Raw genomic sequence first — 16377 nt, 5'->3', positions numbered from 1 at the left:
TTCGGAGACTCAGGAATCGTATCAAAGAAAGACGTTGTGTGTTTATAATGTCTCAGAATTCACACTACTTCCCCGCAGATTTACAAAAATCACTTTTTTACAGCATAGCGGAGAGGGGCTTCCTTCCACAGACAGCTGAATAAATGAAGTCAAGCGGTAATGAGGCACTGATTTCATACATCCGCTAAAAATCACCAAAACTCCAGCTGAATTAAAGACGCAGAGCTAGAAATAGGAAGAAAAATGAAGGTGGCGAAGAGAACGGCAGCTGTTGACGCTGTGATTATTGTATAAAACTGCTTCTTGGGGCCCTACGAAGGCAATATGTAACTGGCCTTTAGTGATGTTTATGACAGCCCTGCACTCTCAGAGACGGAGCTGACCTTATCTCGTAGCGTCAGGCCATATCTGCATTTCAAAGCCTCTCATGGTTATGGAAAGTTTGAGGAATACCCTACAATGTCTTTCTTATTTTTCGATTCACATCCTTGATATAGTTCTTTCATTAAACACAGTTTATCAAACCAATAATGATACAATCATTAATTTGAATTCTCCTCAAGGAGGCAGATAACATTAGCACATGAAAAGTGATTCTTCGCGTTTGATCCCCCCCTCACCGAAACAGAGACAAAAAGACACGAAGAGAGCAAGATAAGACTGTTATGAATGCCTCGCATTTCAAATTGTGTTCAACTTTGTTCTTTTAACATTTTTTTGTAATGCTTTTTCTCGGAATCTTTTATTCAACACCTCCGTTTGCGGGCCTGCCGTGACGTCGGTGTAGATGAGAAACGCTGGACAGAACTCTTTCTGAGATGAGAAGGGCCGCGCATCGCACACAAGCCAATTTGTGGCGCTGTTTTTTGGAAATTTGCATATCATTTGGTTCATCTGCCGTTGTTGACCCCTCAGGGCCCGCGAGAAAATCTGATCTTTAGTGAAGATGTAGACAGATTTTATTCTCTCAAACATCCTCCGTGTCTTTCTGTCTTTCTATTTCAGTTCCTTTCAGGTCCAAAAAAAAAGTCTTATTAGCATGCATTGGCATTGGCAAGGTTAAATATTAAAATATTGCACACACATTATAGAGGTATTTACAGTACAAAATGTGGCTCATGAGATGACTTTCAGCATTTTTCATTAGTGAGAATTCGCTCTAACACTTATTCTCTATCGACAACGACTTTTCCCTCGATAAATTCACAATCTACTTTTTATTATTAGTTAGTGAGGCAGGTTTTGGGTACGTTTAGGGATGTAGAATAAAGCATCAATGTGCTTAATAACTACTAAGAAATGGCTAGTAATATGCATGCTAATAAGCAACTAGTTAAGAGTGCCTAAAGTAAAGTGTTACCAAATTCACATTTCTCGTCGCTACCCAGGTTCTTTTTAATGATTGAAACGTGTGACATTTTGGTGAGAAGCCAATCTGGCATTTGCTCAGTATATATGTGTCACTAAAGAAGTGGATTTATTTGCTCTGGTGTTTTATGCATGACTTTGCTGACAATCATCCCGTACTAATTATTATAGTCAACACTTTAGAGTCTGTTCCTGAGGTTCTCACCTCTTTCCATTTACGCGCATCATAAAGACGTTTCAGATGTTTGAAACTTCTTAAAATGTATTCCAAGTTCCAAGAAAAATATTTTGCATTGAATAAACAAGCTCTTTGCTTATAAAAAGGCCAATGCTGATGTAACTTCCATGTGGCTTATTGGCATGTTGGGCTTGTCACATATTACTCATTACTCCTTTCAAAAACATTATTATTACTTTACTTATTTCTCTCTGGGTACCACGTTAATGATTACAAACTTTTGTCTCACTTTATATTAGGTGGCCTTAACCTGTAATTACATCTCTAATTCATTTCTGAATTTGCTTTCACTGTTAACCCATCCTTTACACTTTAGCCACCCTTAAACCTACCCACATAAAACCAGTCCCTAACCTTACCCGTATCCACCTCAGTCCATCAGTAACTGCACTACTAGTTACATTACTTTTCCTTCATGCCCCACAGAAGTTGTAACCGCAGATTTCGCCCGCAAAAATCTTCTGAAACTAGCAAGATATTTCTACCTCACCATTTGACCGAAATACTCGTTGGATTGCAGTCAGAATGTCTTACAAACACTGTGATTATAGTGGCTTTTAAGTGTTTTATTAACCTCATTAACTGTCACGTGTAGCTAGAAGCCAATTAGCTAATTTCTCTGGGAACGCATGCATGATTATATTTCATGATATGTTTTTTCTGGCAAGTAATGCCAGAACTTACACATCAGCGTACTGGGTATCTTTTCTACTCACAAAATGAGGCTAATTGCAATATTTCCATCCGCTGAACGTATGTTTTCCATATTTCAAGGTTGCTCGCTGCTCTGCAGAATTCATGCGTTCAGGAGTCATGAAAATATTGCAAATAGATCTTGAAATTATTGTTGGCATCAAAAGCAACTAAGTAATTTTGATGTAAGTTGTATGGATGGCAACTGATAACTATTATTATTAGTAGTAGTAGTAGTACTTAAACTGCTAGTTTCTACACAAAGTATTAATTTATGTAGCTAATTACTGCCCAATACTATTCATAACAAGCAAACATTAGCCTATTTTTTTGTTCAACTGAAACTAGTGCTGTTCATCAATTAATCAAGATGAATCACATCCCCAAAAAAATTTGTTTTTATGTATAAACAAATACAAAAACATGTATATATTTCAGAGAAATAGGTTATTTTAATATATTAAATGAATTTATTTATAATATAAATTATAACGAATATAAATATAGACATGTAAATAAGTTTAATGTTTTGAAAGTGCCGTATGTGTATGTATTTTATATGTATGTATTATATATATATATATATATATATATATATATATATATATATATATATATATATATATATATATATAAACACACACATAGGACGCACACATATATAATGCAAACAAAAGGTGCATTCCATATAAACGTAAGTGGACTGCGAAGTGGACTTCACGGGGTATTCAGACATCTTAAGTGAGATTCCATTCCGAAGGGAACGAATGTATTCAGTTTGAAGGGCACTGTGAACAGCATAGGGAATAAGGGAACATCGATACATGACTTCACAGGAAGTGGAGAAAGCCAATCACCCAAAGGATCGGCAACGAAGAGGTTGCAATAAATGTTATTACTATACAAACTAGAGTAGTATGAATGCCAATGAATTACATTTGCATATTGCAACGTATAAACAGGTGAAACAAATTAAAAACAGCTCTGTCATTTTTTTATTTTAGTTTAACATAAAAAAAGCGAACGGGATAAAACCACTATCTGCAGTCTAAACATATACATTTTAACAGTATTTATTATACACATAATTTTATATGTATTTATATGTGTTTAAATTTGAAAGTAAAATAAATTACAGTTTTATAAATTAGTTTTCTTTGATGATGTTGAAGGGCATTCCGAATGAGCCGTTATTGTCAGCTAAGTCCACTTCAACTGTGTTTAGGGAGTAGGGTGCAGTGAACACTGCCTAGGGACCCTGGGCACCTAAAAATGTCCCTTTAACACATTCCACTGAACGTAAGTAACCTTTAACCTACATATCTGCTAACCCTCATTGGTGTTAGTAGAGTAGACTGGTAGGGTTAGAGTTGGAATAAGTTGAACTCTACTTGCAAAGTTACTTCTTTTCAGTAGACTGTCTGTTGGGAGACCACCACAGCAAATATTAATCAGACAGTCTATTAATACTCTAATGGCTGTTATTTGACGTGTAGGTGCAGCGCTACTTATTGTCAGAATGTTCAAAAGCGACCATCAAAATACTAAAACTTTTATTTCGGATGCGATTCATCGCGTTTAGTCGTTTGACAGCACTACTTAAAATTACGATTAACAAAACGAATTAAAGCGTAATTACAAATGACAGTAATTCCTGTGCCTGCAGACAGAGGCAGTGTAGATAAACGATCGTCACAAAGATGTGTTAATAACACGCGCGTGTGTGTGTGTGTGTGTGTGTGTGTGTGTGTGCGCGTGCTGACGAGCTCTAGTCCTAATCATAGCTGGCCGTGTCCGGTTTTCTCGCGCTTGGATGAGGCGGTAATGAGAATATTCTGCGAGCATTATTCCCCGTCGGAGAATATTTAGTTCCTCTGAAAAGCGCCGGCTGAAATAGGTCACTCCAACACCCGCGAGTGCCTCTTTAAAGAACATCGAATCCATTAAGAGAGATCTTGTTCCCTAGATTATTTTGGCCCTGTTTTGCCATGGAAATCAATTTTGAACAAGCTCTCTAGTTTTTGTGCTCGCCTCTGAAGTTCGCCTTCCCGTTGGAGACTGTTCTTCGGCATGGCGTCCTCGGTTAAAACGAGACGATATCGGAGCGAAGAAACCCGATGTGACGTTTAACAATCAGAAGCAGGGTGAGAACTCGACAGAGCTGTCAAACGCAATGACAGGCCAAAGCTACCGATGATCCCTAAACTTGCGTCTGCTCCAGTAAACGTCGCTAGCCCTGCACCTGTGCTCTTTAATATCTCAATAACTCTCCGTAAAAAACCTGCACGGCCTATTCTTTGTGCTCATTAAAGCGCCCTTGCGCATCTGGAGCGCCCGACGTTCTCTTTTAATGTGGTCGGCGAAGAGTTTTCGCCTGTTTGTTCTAGAGCGCGTGTTTTCTTTCCCAAGTATGCGGAGCAATGTGGCACCTTTCAGATATTTTGCAGCCGTAATCTTTAGATAGAGCAGTATTTATTGTCAGACGGCGCACTCTCTCATACTAATAGACAGGGTGGACTTCAAAGGGGGAACACAAATAGACTGGCATTGTCCTGTCTCTATATCCTCTAGAGTTCAAAGGAAGGAGTTTTGAATAGCAGTGTTTCCAAAGCCTCTCTTTCAAACCTGCTGGGATGTAAAGCAGGTAACCTGCCATTGATACACGAGAACACACACACACACTCCCGCGCATATATGTGTTCGTTCGCTAGTACACGCTTCCCGCGAGCCGCATCGCGTAATCGCGGCGGGATAATAAAGCTGCGAATGAAAGTAAACACTTTATTTTGCCGTCTTTGCTCGCCGCCTCTCAGAATAAACAGGTACTTTAGGATATTTGCAGATTAGCGGCGCGCTGCTTTTTTACGCTGACTGATGTGTGACAGACAGACAGGCGTAAGAGCCAAACAGATGTCGGGTACAGGAGTGGGCGCCCTCCCTAAAGACTGATTTAATGAAGAACCGCGGAAAGAGAGCGGGTTAGAGGAGAAAGACAGAAGGAGAGAGCGGGGTAGCGTAAGATGGGCTGAGAGGGGGAGAAGGAGATAAAAGAGTGAGTGGAGCATGCACATCAAAGACTTGCTAATGATGCTGGATGCCATTAGGGCTTGTAGTGGCCTTTGTTTCGGCTTCCTAACACCTGCAATTTGTTGAGGGCTTTCTATGCCCCGCTGAATTACCCACATTTGCATGAGCGCTGAGTGAATACCGCCGGGATAAAAGTGGGAGATTTTGCCCCGCTGCATTTGGACTTGAATGTGGTTCTGTGGCCAAATCTGTCAAATGTTCGGCGTCTGTCTCAGGAGTGACTGAGCTATTAGCCAACCGGGTCTAAACTAGTCTTTAGCACACTAATCTTTACGTTGCATCAACTTAAGTGTGTTACCTCAGCTACTGGCACTTTTTTTTTTTTTTTTTTTTTTTTTACTTTTTGGAAACTTTTCACCGCTGCTTCATAATTCATTTTCGCTACATTTAAAAAAAGACTTTTAGTGCATTGCATTATTGTGCCCGGATTTTTGCTACTGAAATTGATTTTTTTTTTTTTAATGGTATTGTTGAAACTACACTTACAAAATTGCATGATTTGTTGTGCTACCAATTAGTACGTTTTTATTGTTTTTGAAAAAAAAATGTAATGTTCACCAAGGTTTGATTGGTGTGAATACTGTATATTATTGCAATATAAGATAAATAGCTTCATATTTATATATATATATATATATATATATATATATATATATATATATATATATATATATATATATATATATATATATATATAATTTTTCTTGTGATCAAAGCTGAATTTTTAGCATCATTACTTTTCAGTTTCACATTATCCTTCAAATCATTCTAATATACTGATTTTGGGTTAAAAAAAACTCTCAAGAGAGAGATTTTTTTTGTAACTATTTAGCAATATTTACCGTGTCTTTGATCTTTAAGGGATAGGTAAAATTTGCTTGTATTTTTTTCATAGTTTTACACAATTTGGCAATCAGGCCAGCAATAAGTCACTTGTTCACTAAGTAGACAGCGACGTTAATGAAAAGCATGACATTATATAAAACATTATCTGCGAAGAAAACAAAACGTCAATGTGAATATATTGTATGGCTTTTAATTTGTAAAATTGTATACAATGAGTTAAAATGGTATTGTTTACGTTCTTAAAGGGTTACGTGCTTAAAGGGTTCTTCACAGCGATGCCACAGAAGAACAACGTTTGGTTCCACAAAGAGGCATTCAGCCAAAGATACTTTCTTACCTTTTTATAATCTAGAGAACCTTAGAACCTTTTGTGAAACAGAAGGGTCCTTCAGATTCTTTATAAGAGCAATTAACGAGACGGAATGACGCGTATGTCCTTCGATATCTGAAAATCTGCTAGAAAACTCAAAAACGAAATAGACTGCGTAAAATGTTTCAAATGCTGGGTCCTGTAATCATGAGGTACGAGGACTCTCCTGCTTGAGCACGGCCATATGGAAGCGCATGTAGCCCATATCTCCTGAAAATGAGCTAAAGTTTCTTTTCCTGCGGGGCTTGGATAGAGGTCTGGGGAAAATCAGAGCATGAAATTGCGATTAGCCCCTGTTGTTTGTGCAGACCAGGAATAGGCTACAGGACTTGGCATGGCCGAAGGTGTAACCTGTTTTGTTTGGCCTTGCTCAAGCCCTCCCAGATGGTGCTCGCAGCTGCCACTGAGTAAACGCAAGCAGGGCGAGCGCTGAGAGAAGTGGCCAGGACCTGTTTACATTCAGGAGGCGAAACAACAAATCTGTCCCTTACGGTCTCAGATCGGACGCTTTCTTACAGCCCGCCGTAACCATACGCACGTAAAAGTTACCTGAATCAGCTCCAAACAGCAGCTACTCGACAGTAAGCACTACAGAATAGAGTTCTGATATTTATTATAGTGTCACTGATGCTAGTTTTATGAATATTTTCAGTTGTAGTTACTTTAGTCATTTGCTGAGGGGTTTTTTTTTGGTCTATATGCATTATTTGTGTGTGTGTGTGTGTGTGTGTGTGTGTGTGTGTGTGTGTGTGTGTGTGTGTGTGTGTGTTCATTTAGTACATCAACTCAACTGGCAATGAGTTTAAGCTTTTCGTTACATTTCATTTCAGTTAACGTTTATTTCAAGTAATTAAACCTTTTCGCGGTTTTAGGTTCATATTAATTATTAACCCCCGAGTCGCATGACTGATGGGATTTAATATAATCGCTAAAACGCCAAACTAAATATTTCATATCTCACTTTTGGCCGTGATTCAAATGAAATAAAGTCTGTTGCTCCTGATTCACAGATTTTCTCTCTCAGGTCTAAGTTTCGGAAAATATCTATATATTATATATATAATTGTAATCAGACTTTCCGAGATGCATTGTTTGCAAGTTTCTTTTGAATGTCAATTCATCGAATTCATCCAAATCCTAATAATCTGAGCTGCTGTTTAAGGTTGATTCATTGAGTATCGCGCAGATGTGCATACAGGAGCACTCAGGAGAAACATCTGAGATAAAGCACTTAAGCATTGAAGTATATTTCTTCCAGCTCTACTTTCCATCTTTCAATGGTTTGAACGGGATCTCAAACTCCTGTTGGGCCGCCGTCGTTTGATATTGATTTGCGCACAAAACAGTTTGTTGATGAAATCAGTTAAATCTCACTTTCTGTGCTCTGAAACTTCAGAAGCCGAAAAAAGCCTCCCAAAGATAAACATCTGGGCTCCGAACCCCTTCCAGCCGAATCTAAAATTAGTACAAATCCATAAACTCCGATCACTAAACCTCCGAACCTCCGATCAGGGTAGAGGAAGCCAGACGTGACCCCAACAGTTGCCCCGGGCCGGCGGGAACAGATCGGTGCCACACACAGCGGCGAGAGGGTGTTTAAGGGGCGACCTTTCCCTCATCTCCTGACCCGAGGCCCGTCAGCACAGCGCCGCAGCCCGAAAACAGGCAACCGGATCAGATTTCAGGGGAAAATGTTGGAAATTAGCAAGAGCAGAGTCAGGCTACACGGCGTCGAGGGCAGAACACAATGGCAGCTTTCTGTCAGGGAGAGACTTCAAAGGGCCGCTGAGTGACTACTCTGAGTTGGACTTTGTTGTAGATCACTGAGGAAATTCACAGATGTTTTCTCATACGAGACACCATTACTGAGGCTCTCGTAGCCGGTAGCCCCGAGCATTTCTCTGCCTTTCCATCTCTCCTGCTCTTGTGTGCGAGACAGATGTGGAACCCCTTTTTTCTTTTTTTGCTTTTTTTCAGACTTTTTGCTTTATTTTTTTCTGCTGTCTGTCCAGAGAACATGAAAAGTTCGGCTCTGACCTGTCCGAAAGAAGCCTTAAAAAAAATCTACAAACTCACTGTTGACGCTTTCATCAAAAACTCAGAGACAATGCTGCCATGCTGTCAGAAGACATCCATTAGAGTGCATCGAGACCAAACTCTTGTAGATTTGATTGGTATGTTGTAATATATGCATGTGATTTGATTGGGCTTTTCAATAACCCCTTAAAGCCTACGGTTTTTTGGCTTTTAAATTATTGACATGATCAAAACTTTGCTGAAAACCTGTTTTCCGTGCCTTCGGTCATCTAAAGGATTGTTCAAACTTTTTCAGCAAGTAAAAGGCCGTTTAATGCGTCTGTAGAACCTCCCCCCTTCACCTCATGGTTCCTTTTTAGTCTTAAATCTTTGATATAATGTAGGAATTACTTTAAATTGTTAGTAATATTTCGAAATCAACGCTTGTTGTACCGAAATTGCTTAGGTGTTTTATTCGATTATCCATGCATTAGTTTTAGAAAAGTCATTTTAAAATGTTTTAGATACGATAAAACAGGCTTTTAAGCAACATGATTTACATCACAACCAATCAAAAATTACACAGTTAAATCTGTGCATTTATATTTAACTAATCACCCCTTTTTTTTTCTTTTACAGATTGCCTTCTCCAGCCTTTTGCTACAAAAATGATATATATATATATATATATATATATATATATATATATATATATATATAGGGCTATATATATATATTATATATATATGCATTCTTTTTCTCAGTATTTGGATTTATGTATTTATTACGAAAGACAAATGGACTATTCATCAGTTTTCTTGTCAAATAAAATGAAAAAATGCATACTGTGGTTAATTATATAAGGACTCTCCATGGCAGCCTGTTGAACTGTTAATATTTAAATATGTTGCCAAACAACATGATTAGATGAGTGATGGCTGACTCGCTGTGCTTCGTTTTCTTTTTGTGTTTGCTGTTAATGAGTGACAGACCACAGAACGAAGTGTGTACATCCTCCTGACAGAAAGTGATCAATAATGTGCTCTCTTCACAGAGCGTGGAAATGAGCAGTGCTTGCTGTTCCAGTAACAGTGTGTTACAGATCTGAAATCTAAAGCTCCCTCTGCTAATAGATTAACTCCAACTAAATTAATATATACATATATATATATATATATATATATATATATATATATATATATATACACACACATCTGGAAAGTATCACACTGCTTGGTTTTGAATGGCGTGGTTTGGGTGAAGTTTCACTTGTACAGTGTTGTTCTCATTCCAATCTCGCCAGCTGTTTTGTATCCTAATCTATCAAAAAAAATGAATAAATAAAATAAACAATATCGAGTTTTGTCATTTGTTACGCGTCGGCTACTTTTAAAACTGTTAACCTAAATTAAGCACGCCAAAAAAGTCTGTGGCACCCAGAAACACAATATATAGTTAAAACATATAATTCCCTATAATTGGAGGTGACTGTCGAGAAGAATAAACAGAGTTGTGCCCTCTTGCAATTCTGCAGGACTGCAGGAAAACTGAGATCTGGTCCCGGTGGGAATCCCCTCCTCCTCCATTACTATGTGAGAAACCTTAATCCCATCAAAAGAGCTGATCTGCTTCAACATCAACCACTCCGAAGTGCTCGAAAGGGACAGTTTAAAAAAGTCATAGATTAGACGAATCTCTCTGTGGGTGTTTACTTGTCTTGTTTTTTTTTTTCACGTTTGAAGCTGCACCGATGTGACAGCCTGCAAAACTTTGCGAGAACCCCTGAACGCGTGGTTTTTAGCCCGATGCGTGGTCCTTGGCTCCTGCTATATTTGTGGAGGTGTCACATGCGCTGGAGACTGAAGGCTTGACTGCTTCGGGGAGGAGCTGAGGGAGGGGAACTGGAAAATGTTCAGGCTCTCTCCAAGATTGGATCTCCTCCTCTTGCCAGCCTGCAAATCACACAACTAAGACATCATCATCATCATCATCATCATCATCGCCATCACCACCATCATCATCATCATGTCACCTCCACACCTTGGTGGCTCGCCGTTGACTTTCACGGGGTTGTTCTTTCATAAAATGACTTGTCCTTGTCACCTATGAAAACATTCTGGTCTTTAATCACAAGCAATTAGTGCAGCTAAAGAAAAAGTGAGCTGCTTTGTTGACTGAGCTGCGTCCCGTTTTTATAATTTGTTAAATAGTGTCTGTTTTAGAAAAAACAATTGCTTCACGAGTCATTATTGCTGCTGTTACTAAATTAAAATGGCATTGTTGCATTTACCCACATGACAGATTCCATCTATTTATTCGTTTCGGATGCTCGCTTTTTAGTGTCTGCGTAGTTTTATTTACATATCGCCTACCAAAAGTATATTGAATCGTGAATATACGGCGAGTTCGCTGTGGTTTTTGGAGAGAGCCGAACTCCTAAGTGATGCGTCCAATAAATCGCGGGACGGAAAAAGTACGTGTGAACTTTCTACTGAGTCAAACGATTCCTTCCTCTTGAAGTTATCTCGTAAGCCCGTACCAGATCTCTGGAGATAACACACAGTCCTATTGTCGCACAACAAATCCTTAATTACAGAAAGGGGGATCGGGTGACTCCGGCATCCAATAGCGGGGTCTCCAGGCGGCGAGGGGGTCTTTGATCAAGAAAATCCAATTATTTGTGTATATACATTTCCCACATAGTGATTACTTCATTAATTGTCCCGCCTTTATCCCCACCCGTCCCATCCCCCCCTAATAATCAGCCCTTTTATCCAGACCAACAAACACACCATAGGAGCTTTGTGTGGATTCAGAGGATTTGCTTCCCCCTCTCAAAGAGCCGCTCTTCTTTGATGATTGGGCAGCGGCGAACTTCAAAGTCATAAATCTCACTCCTGACTGGCTGGCGGCCCACCAAAGTCCTTATCAAATCCAAAGAAGTGATCCTTCACTCCCTCAGATAGTCCAGGGATAGCTGGAGGAGAGGAAGCGACGCGAGCGCACTTTTTTTCCGCGAGAAGACGCATACAAGTCTTTCCGAAGAAGTGTATTTGGTGCTGCTTTAAACCGGGAAGCTCGAGGAACTCGAGGAAGTGTTGCCATGGCAGCTGTGGCTGTGCTGAGGAACGACACACTACAGGCATTTCTTCAGGTTCGTGAAAAGTTTGAGATATTGGTGAAAATGTCGCGCGTAACGCGAACGAACGGCGCTTACTGACGAGAAGTGTCTCCGAACTGCGCAAACTCCGACAGATAACGAGACGCTTCTACTTTATTCGACGAGCGATTTCATATTTACAAACAAAAACACAGAACCGCAGGACTCCCGTCCTCCTTAAAACCACGTTTCCTTTCGCGCAATTCTTGAGAGCCCTTTTAGTTCGACCAATAAACCACCTTTGCACTCTATTTTCAATTCGCAACGCGGCAGTTAAACTCATGATGGTTTATTTTTTCTTATTTAAAAATGACCGTAAACGTTTCACCAGTGCGGCTGAAGTTGTGCGTCAATCGTGCGTCGTTTGACCTGCTACCTTGAGAAGAAACGAAACGTGCTCATAGCTTACTGTTTTTAAATCACAGGCTTCACAAACACTGATTGAATTTTCTTTTTTTGGGGCACAGCTTTATATTTATGAAATGTGATTCCCCCAAAAGCGAACCGTGATCTTTTCGAGCTGAATGTTTTAACACGTCTCTTTCCTTCGATCCAGGACCGCACTCCCAACTCCTCGCCGGAAAACAGCAAGCACTCTCCTCTGGCGCTTCTAGCGGCGACGTGCAACCGGATCGGCCACCACCACGGATCCACACCCGCGGAGTTTATCCAAGTTCCCTACGACACGACCCTCGGGTCCCCGTCACGGATTTTCCACCCTTGGAGTAACGAGGCCAATCCCCAGCCCTCGCTTTCCAACAATTCCTCCTTCGGACTATCTTCCAAATCTCACCTGCAGGGCTCGTACGGCGCCCACCACGAGCTCCCCTTAACCCCTCCGGCCGACCCCGCTTATCCCTATGACTTCTCTCCGGTCAAGATGCTGCCGTGCTCCATGCAGTCGTTGCAGTCAAGCTGCCCTCCGACCTACGTGCCCGCCGTCACCTACGCGGCGCCGCCCCCCATCCCGCCCGGCTTCGTCCCGGGCCACTCAGGCCTGGTCCATCAGCAGCAGAGACAGCTGTCTCCAAACCCCGGGGAGGATATACCCTGGTGGAGCCTTCAGCAAGGAAACCACGTCAGCCACCCGTCCGGCCTCGGCCCGCACCGCTTCCCCATCCAGAGGGGCTTGGTGTTGGGACACACAGACTTCGCGCAGTACCAGACTCAAATCGCGGCGCTCCTCCACACCAAATCCCCGCTGGCCACGGCCAGGCGCTGCCGGAGATGCCGGTGTCCTAACTGCCAGTCGTCCAGCTCCAGCGACGAGCCCGGCAAAAAGAAACAGCACATCTGTCACATCCCCGGATGCGGGAAAGTCTACGGCAAAACCTCGCACCTGAAGGCGCACCTGCGCTGGCATTCGGGAGAGAGACCCTTCGTGTGTAACTGGCTCTTCTGCGGGAAGAGCTTCACCAGATCGGACGAGTTACAGAGGCACCTGAGAACTCATACCGGCGAGAAACGCTTTGTGTGTCCGGACTGCTGCAAGAGGTTCATGAGGAGCGACCATCTGGCCAAACACGTGAAGACGCACCAGAACAAGAAGAGCAAAAGTCACGAAAAGACCTCTGATTACGTCAAAAGAGAAGACCTGAGACCCGTGTAGTAGTAGTAGACTCGGATGACCATAGACTAGTGCAATACATACAATCTTCAGGAAGCCAAAATACGGTTTTGTTCTATGAGACTCGTGAGACTGGGAGTCTCTGCTTTTTGCTTTTTATTTTTGGGACTTGTAAATATAATTTTCAAGTCATTCTCGGTTCCTCGAGGAACCCGCCCCCTCGAGCCGCTCGAAACATCAACAAGTTTTGACTTGTGTTCAGATCTCTGTCTTCGGTGGAAGATTTCTTTATTCTGTAAATACATCGATAGCTTTTGTTGAATGAAAGTGTCAGTTCTCGCTCCTTGTGGGGTGTTTTAGCATGCTATTTGAAAACCACCATCTGTTAAACTTTTCCGGATTATTGTGTGAAAATAAAGAATATGACTTGTAACGTGCCGTTCGAAACGTAAGGCGGTGGATAGGTTTATTTTTGTCGAGAGGAGTTTGAATTCGAGTGCGTTTTATATAGCGTGTGTGAGTGTGTATCCAACAGAGAAACGGTGAAACTCTGTTAAAAATGAGCCGAGAGCGAAGCACTGTGAGATTTATCAGTTATTAGGATGCGTAGAGCTCAAAGGACCGCTTTTATACGCCATTATATGAGTTTAAGAATAAAGCAAACGTTAACTGACATCAGCTGTAGTCTTCTGTTTTTCGTAACGTCGCTCATGAGCGTTTAGCTATTTGATATGTAAAATATACGAACACGTCCCCAAGCTGTCCTGCGAAACCCATCTGTAAGAAACCACCTTTTCTGCGCTGCACTGAAATCCTAGAAGCACGTTAATGCTGTAACGAAAGATGCGTTACTATGTAATACCGTCTGCGTGACCCAATTAGAAAACAGAACATGGGTACAGTGGTGTTCATCTGCTCCGTCTCGAGACGGAAACTGAAATTAAATCGAGTGCTTTCTGCCCGTTCGTTCTAAATAGGAGCACTGTACTTCTAATGAATTGTCTGTGTGAGTTGTGTTGGCCATTTTCACGTTTTGCCCCCCCCCAAAAAATCTGTTTAACGTTTCTGTCATCTTGCATAAAACTGCATCGGTTTACAATATATTAAGGACGCGTGTGTTATGGGTATTTGGAGGGGGGGGGAATTTTGGCACCTAGAAAGATGTTAATTCTTTGAACTCTATGGGACAGTTTTTCCTGCAATAGCGCCTCCGTTGGTAAAATCCAGGCACGCGTCACCTGCTCCGATGTTTCAGAAGATCCACTACTTGTTCTAGCTCTGCTAGTCTCCACAGAACATCAGATTCGACCGAGATTCCTAAAAGCTCTTCCTCGCTGACGGCATGCAAAACCAAGTTTTTAATGTTTTCTAGTGTTTTCACAGAAAGCCAAAAACATCGCACCTTTGCTTTCCTTAAGAAATACGCTCATTCGTCATTGTTTCTTTGCTATCCGTTGTTTTTAACGCCGTTTCAGGACATCCGTAATTCTAGTTTCCAAACTCCTTCATCTCTTTATCCATCACCGTGAGCGAGATCAAGAGTTTCTATCACAACGAATAGTGTTAATACGTGCACAGCAAAAAGACGAATTATCCGGGCGTGCATTGTCAGCTCTTCACGTTTTTAAACAAGTCATTTCTTTCCAGAGTCATATAAAAAGACATGATCGGTAAGCTAGGCCTTAAGCATCACGAGAAGCCCAGGGCATAAAACACATACAAACCGCAATGAGAGCGTGCCGTTATTTTAATTTAGTTGTAACTAAACTTATTCATTGCCAAGATGAATCCCAAACGAAAGAAAACAGAGACGTGATCTTGACGATAGCGTCTCAAGTGCTTTAGCGGATGTGTCCGATGCCGTAGTATGAATAGCCCCGTAATGAATAAACCAATCACCGAAGCGTCTGCTTTCAGGTGCAGAGGAACGCGTCTCTGCCGCAGCGAGCAGCGAGCTCTTCCCACAGGGCAGACGAGGCCGTTCCTCTCCTTCAGAGAGCGAGATATGGTCAGGCTATCACAACAGCACATGTGGCTTTGCACGGAGGGACTGCTGCAGGGAGTTTGTGTTTAAGCCTCACCGTGACCTGATCTGAATGCCACACTCTGATCTCCCTTTGATGTCAGTCTGTTGAAAGTCTGGCAGAATCAGGCGTTTAGACACACGTACTTAAGCATGCATACTTGCGATCTTACATGTGCTTGTTTATTTTAGAGTATTAAATGTGGAAAAAAAAAAAAATGAAATAAACCCAGGCCTTGCCGAGCATCAAAGGTTTGTTTGGGGTGTCTTTAAGGCTGAGGAACGAAGTCACACTTTGCACATTTCTCACCTCGGTGTCCCGTTATCACTTTCCCCTTCCATTATTTTCTCTAAACGACCAAGTTATTTGAGAGATATTTTGCTATATTCATTTGTGAATTGCTGCTTACTGCTTTTTCTAAAAAAGACTAACGCATGCAAAATATCACATACACATATTTTTATTAAAGCACAATTTTATTACACTAATTCACTAAAAAGTACTAAAATGCTCCCTATGCGCTATAGACAGTCTACACTGATATGATGAACAAATCAAAGCGTTTGATTTACCAATCAGAGCCAGACTATCCATTTATTCACTTCAGTTTCTGATTGATTGATTGATTGATTGATTGATTGCATTCTGAAGGCTTTTTTTAGGCTATGAAGTCTTTCTGATCACCATCACTTGGATTACCTTCATCAATATTATTATTATTATTACTACTACTTACCTGTAGCCTGTGAACTCTTGACCACAAAATCTAATGTCTACAAAAAAATCTAATGTCTATAATGTCATAAGAATAGTGTTATAATGCTATATACACATAGTACAATTACTTTATTTGTATTATTTTATTTTGTTTCTCTGTATATATGAAGCAGGTTCGAGTGGAGACCGCTGCTAATATACCAGCGCCATCTAGCGTCGACTTGAAGTACTGAAACTGTAAAATTAAATCATATTCCGCTTCTGACTCAAACAACTATTGCGTGAATCAAG

The 16377-nt window shown here is 41.0% G+C and overlaps 2 protein-coding genes across 2 annotated transcripts in view; both read left to right on the top strand.

The window, feature by feature from the left end:
• Window positions 1-9223, top strand: part of LOC122332259 (myosin-IIIb-like) — a 34660-nt gene extending 25437 nt beyond the window's left edge. Inside the window, exon 9 of the mRNA XM_043229554.1 lies at window positions 8615-9223. The gene's annotated coding sequence lies outside the window, so the exon portion shown is untranslated. The remainder of the gene's footprint in view (window positions 1-8614) is intronic.
• Window positions 9224-11478: 2255 nt separating this feature from the next.
• sp5a (Sp5 transcription factor a) lies at window positions 11479-15619 on the top strand. Its single transcript, XM_043229548.1, has 2 exons — window positions 11479-11772; window positions 12335-15619. Exons 1-2 carry the CDS (start codon window positions 11722-11724, stop codon window positions 13385-13387), a joined length of 1104 nt encoding a protein of 367 aa, XP_043085483.1. The 5' UTR covers window positions 11479-11721; the 3' UTR covers window positions 13388-15619.
• The last annotated feature ends 758 nt before the right edge of the window (window positions 15620-16377 follow it).

The sequence above is a fragment of the Puntigrus tetrazona genome, unplaced genomic scaffold (assembly GCF_018831695.1).
Source record: "Puntigrus tetrazona isolate hp1 unplaced genomic scaffold, ASM1883169v1 S000000008, whole genome shotgun sequence".
Lineage (NCBI taxonomy): Eukaryota > Metazoa > Chordata > Actinopteri > Cypriniformes > Cyprinidae > Puntigrus > Puntigrus tetrazona.
Note: the sequence above shows the minus strand (reverse complement) of the source record. Positions and strands in the feature narration are given on the sequence as shown.

What these genes read in the sequence shown, in the direction of transcription:
- sp5a (XM_043229548.1), top strand. Translation starts at nt 11,722, where the DNA reads ATGGCAGCTGTGGCTGTGCTGAGGAACGACACACTACAGGCATTTCTT. An exon ending in CACTACAGGCATTTCTTCAG is followed by an intron (nt 11,773 to 12,334) that starts GTTCGTGAAAAG and finishes CCTTCGATCCAG; the next exon opens with GACCGCACTCCCAACTCCTC.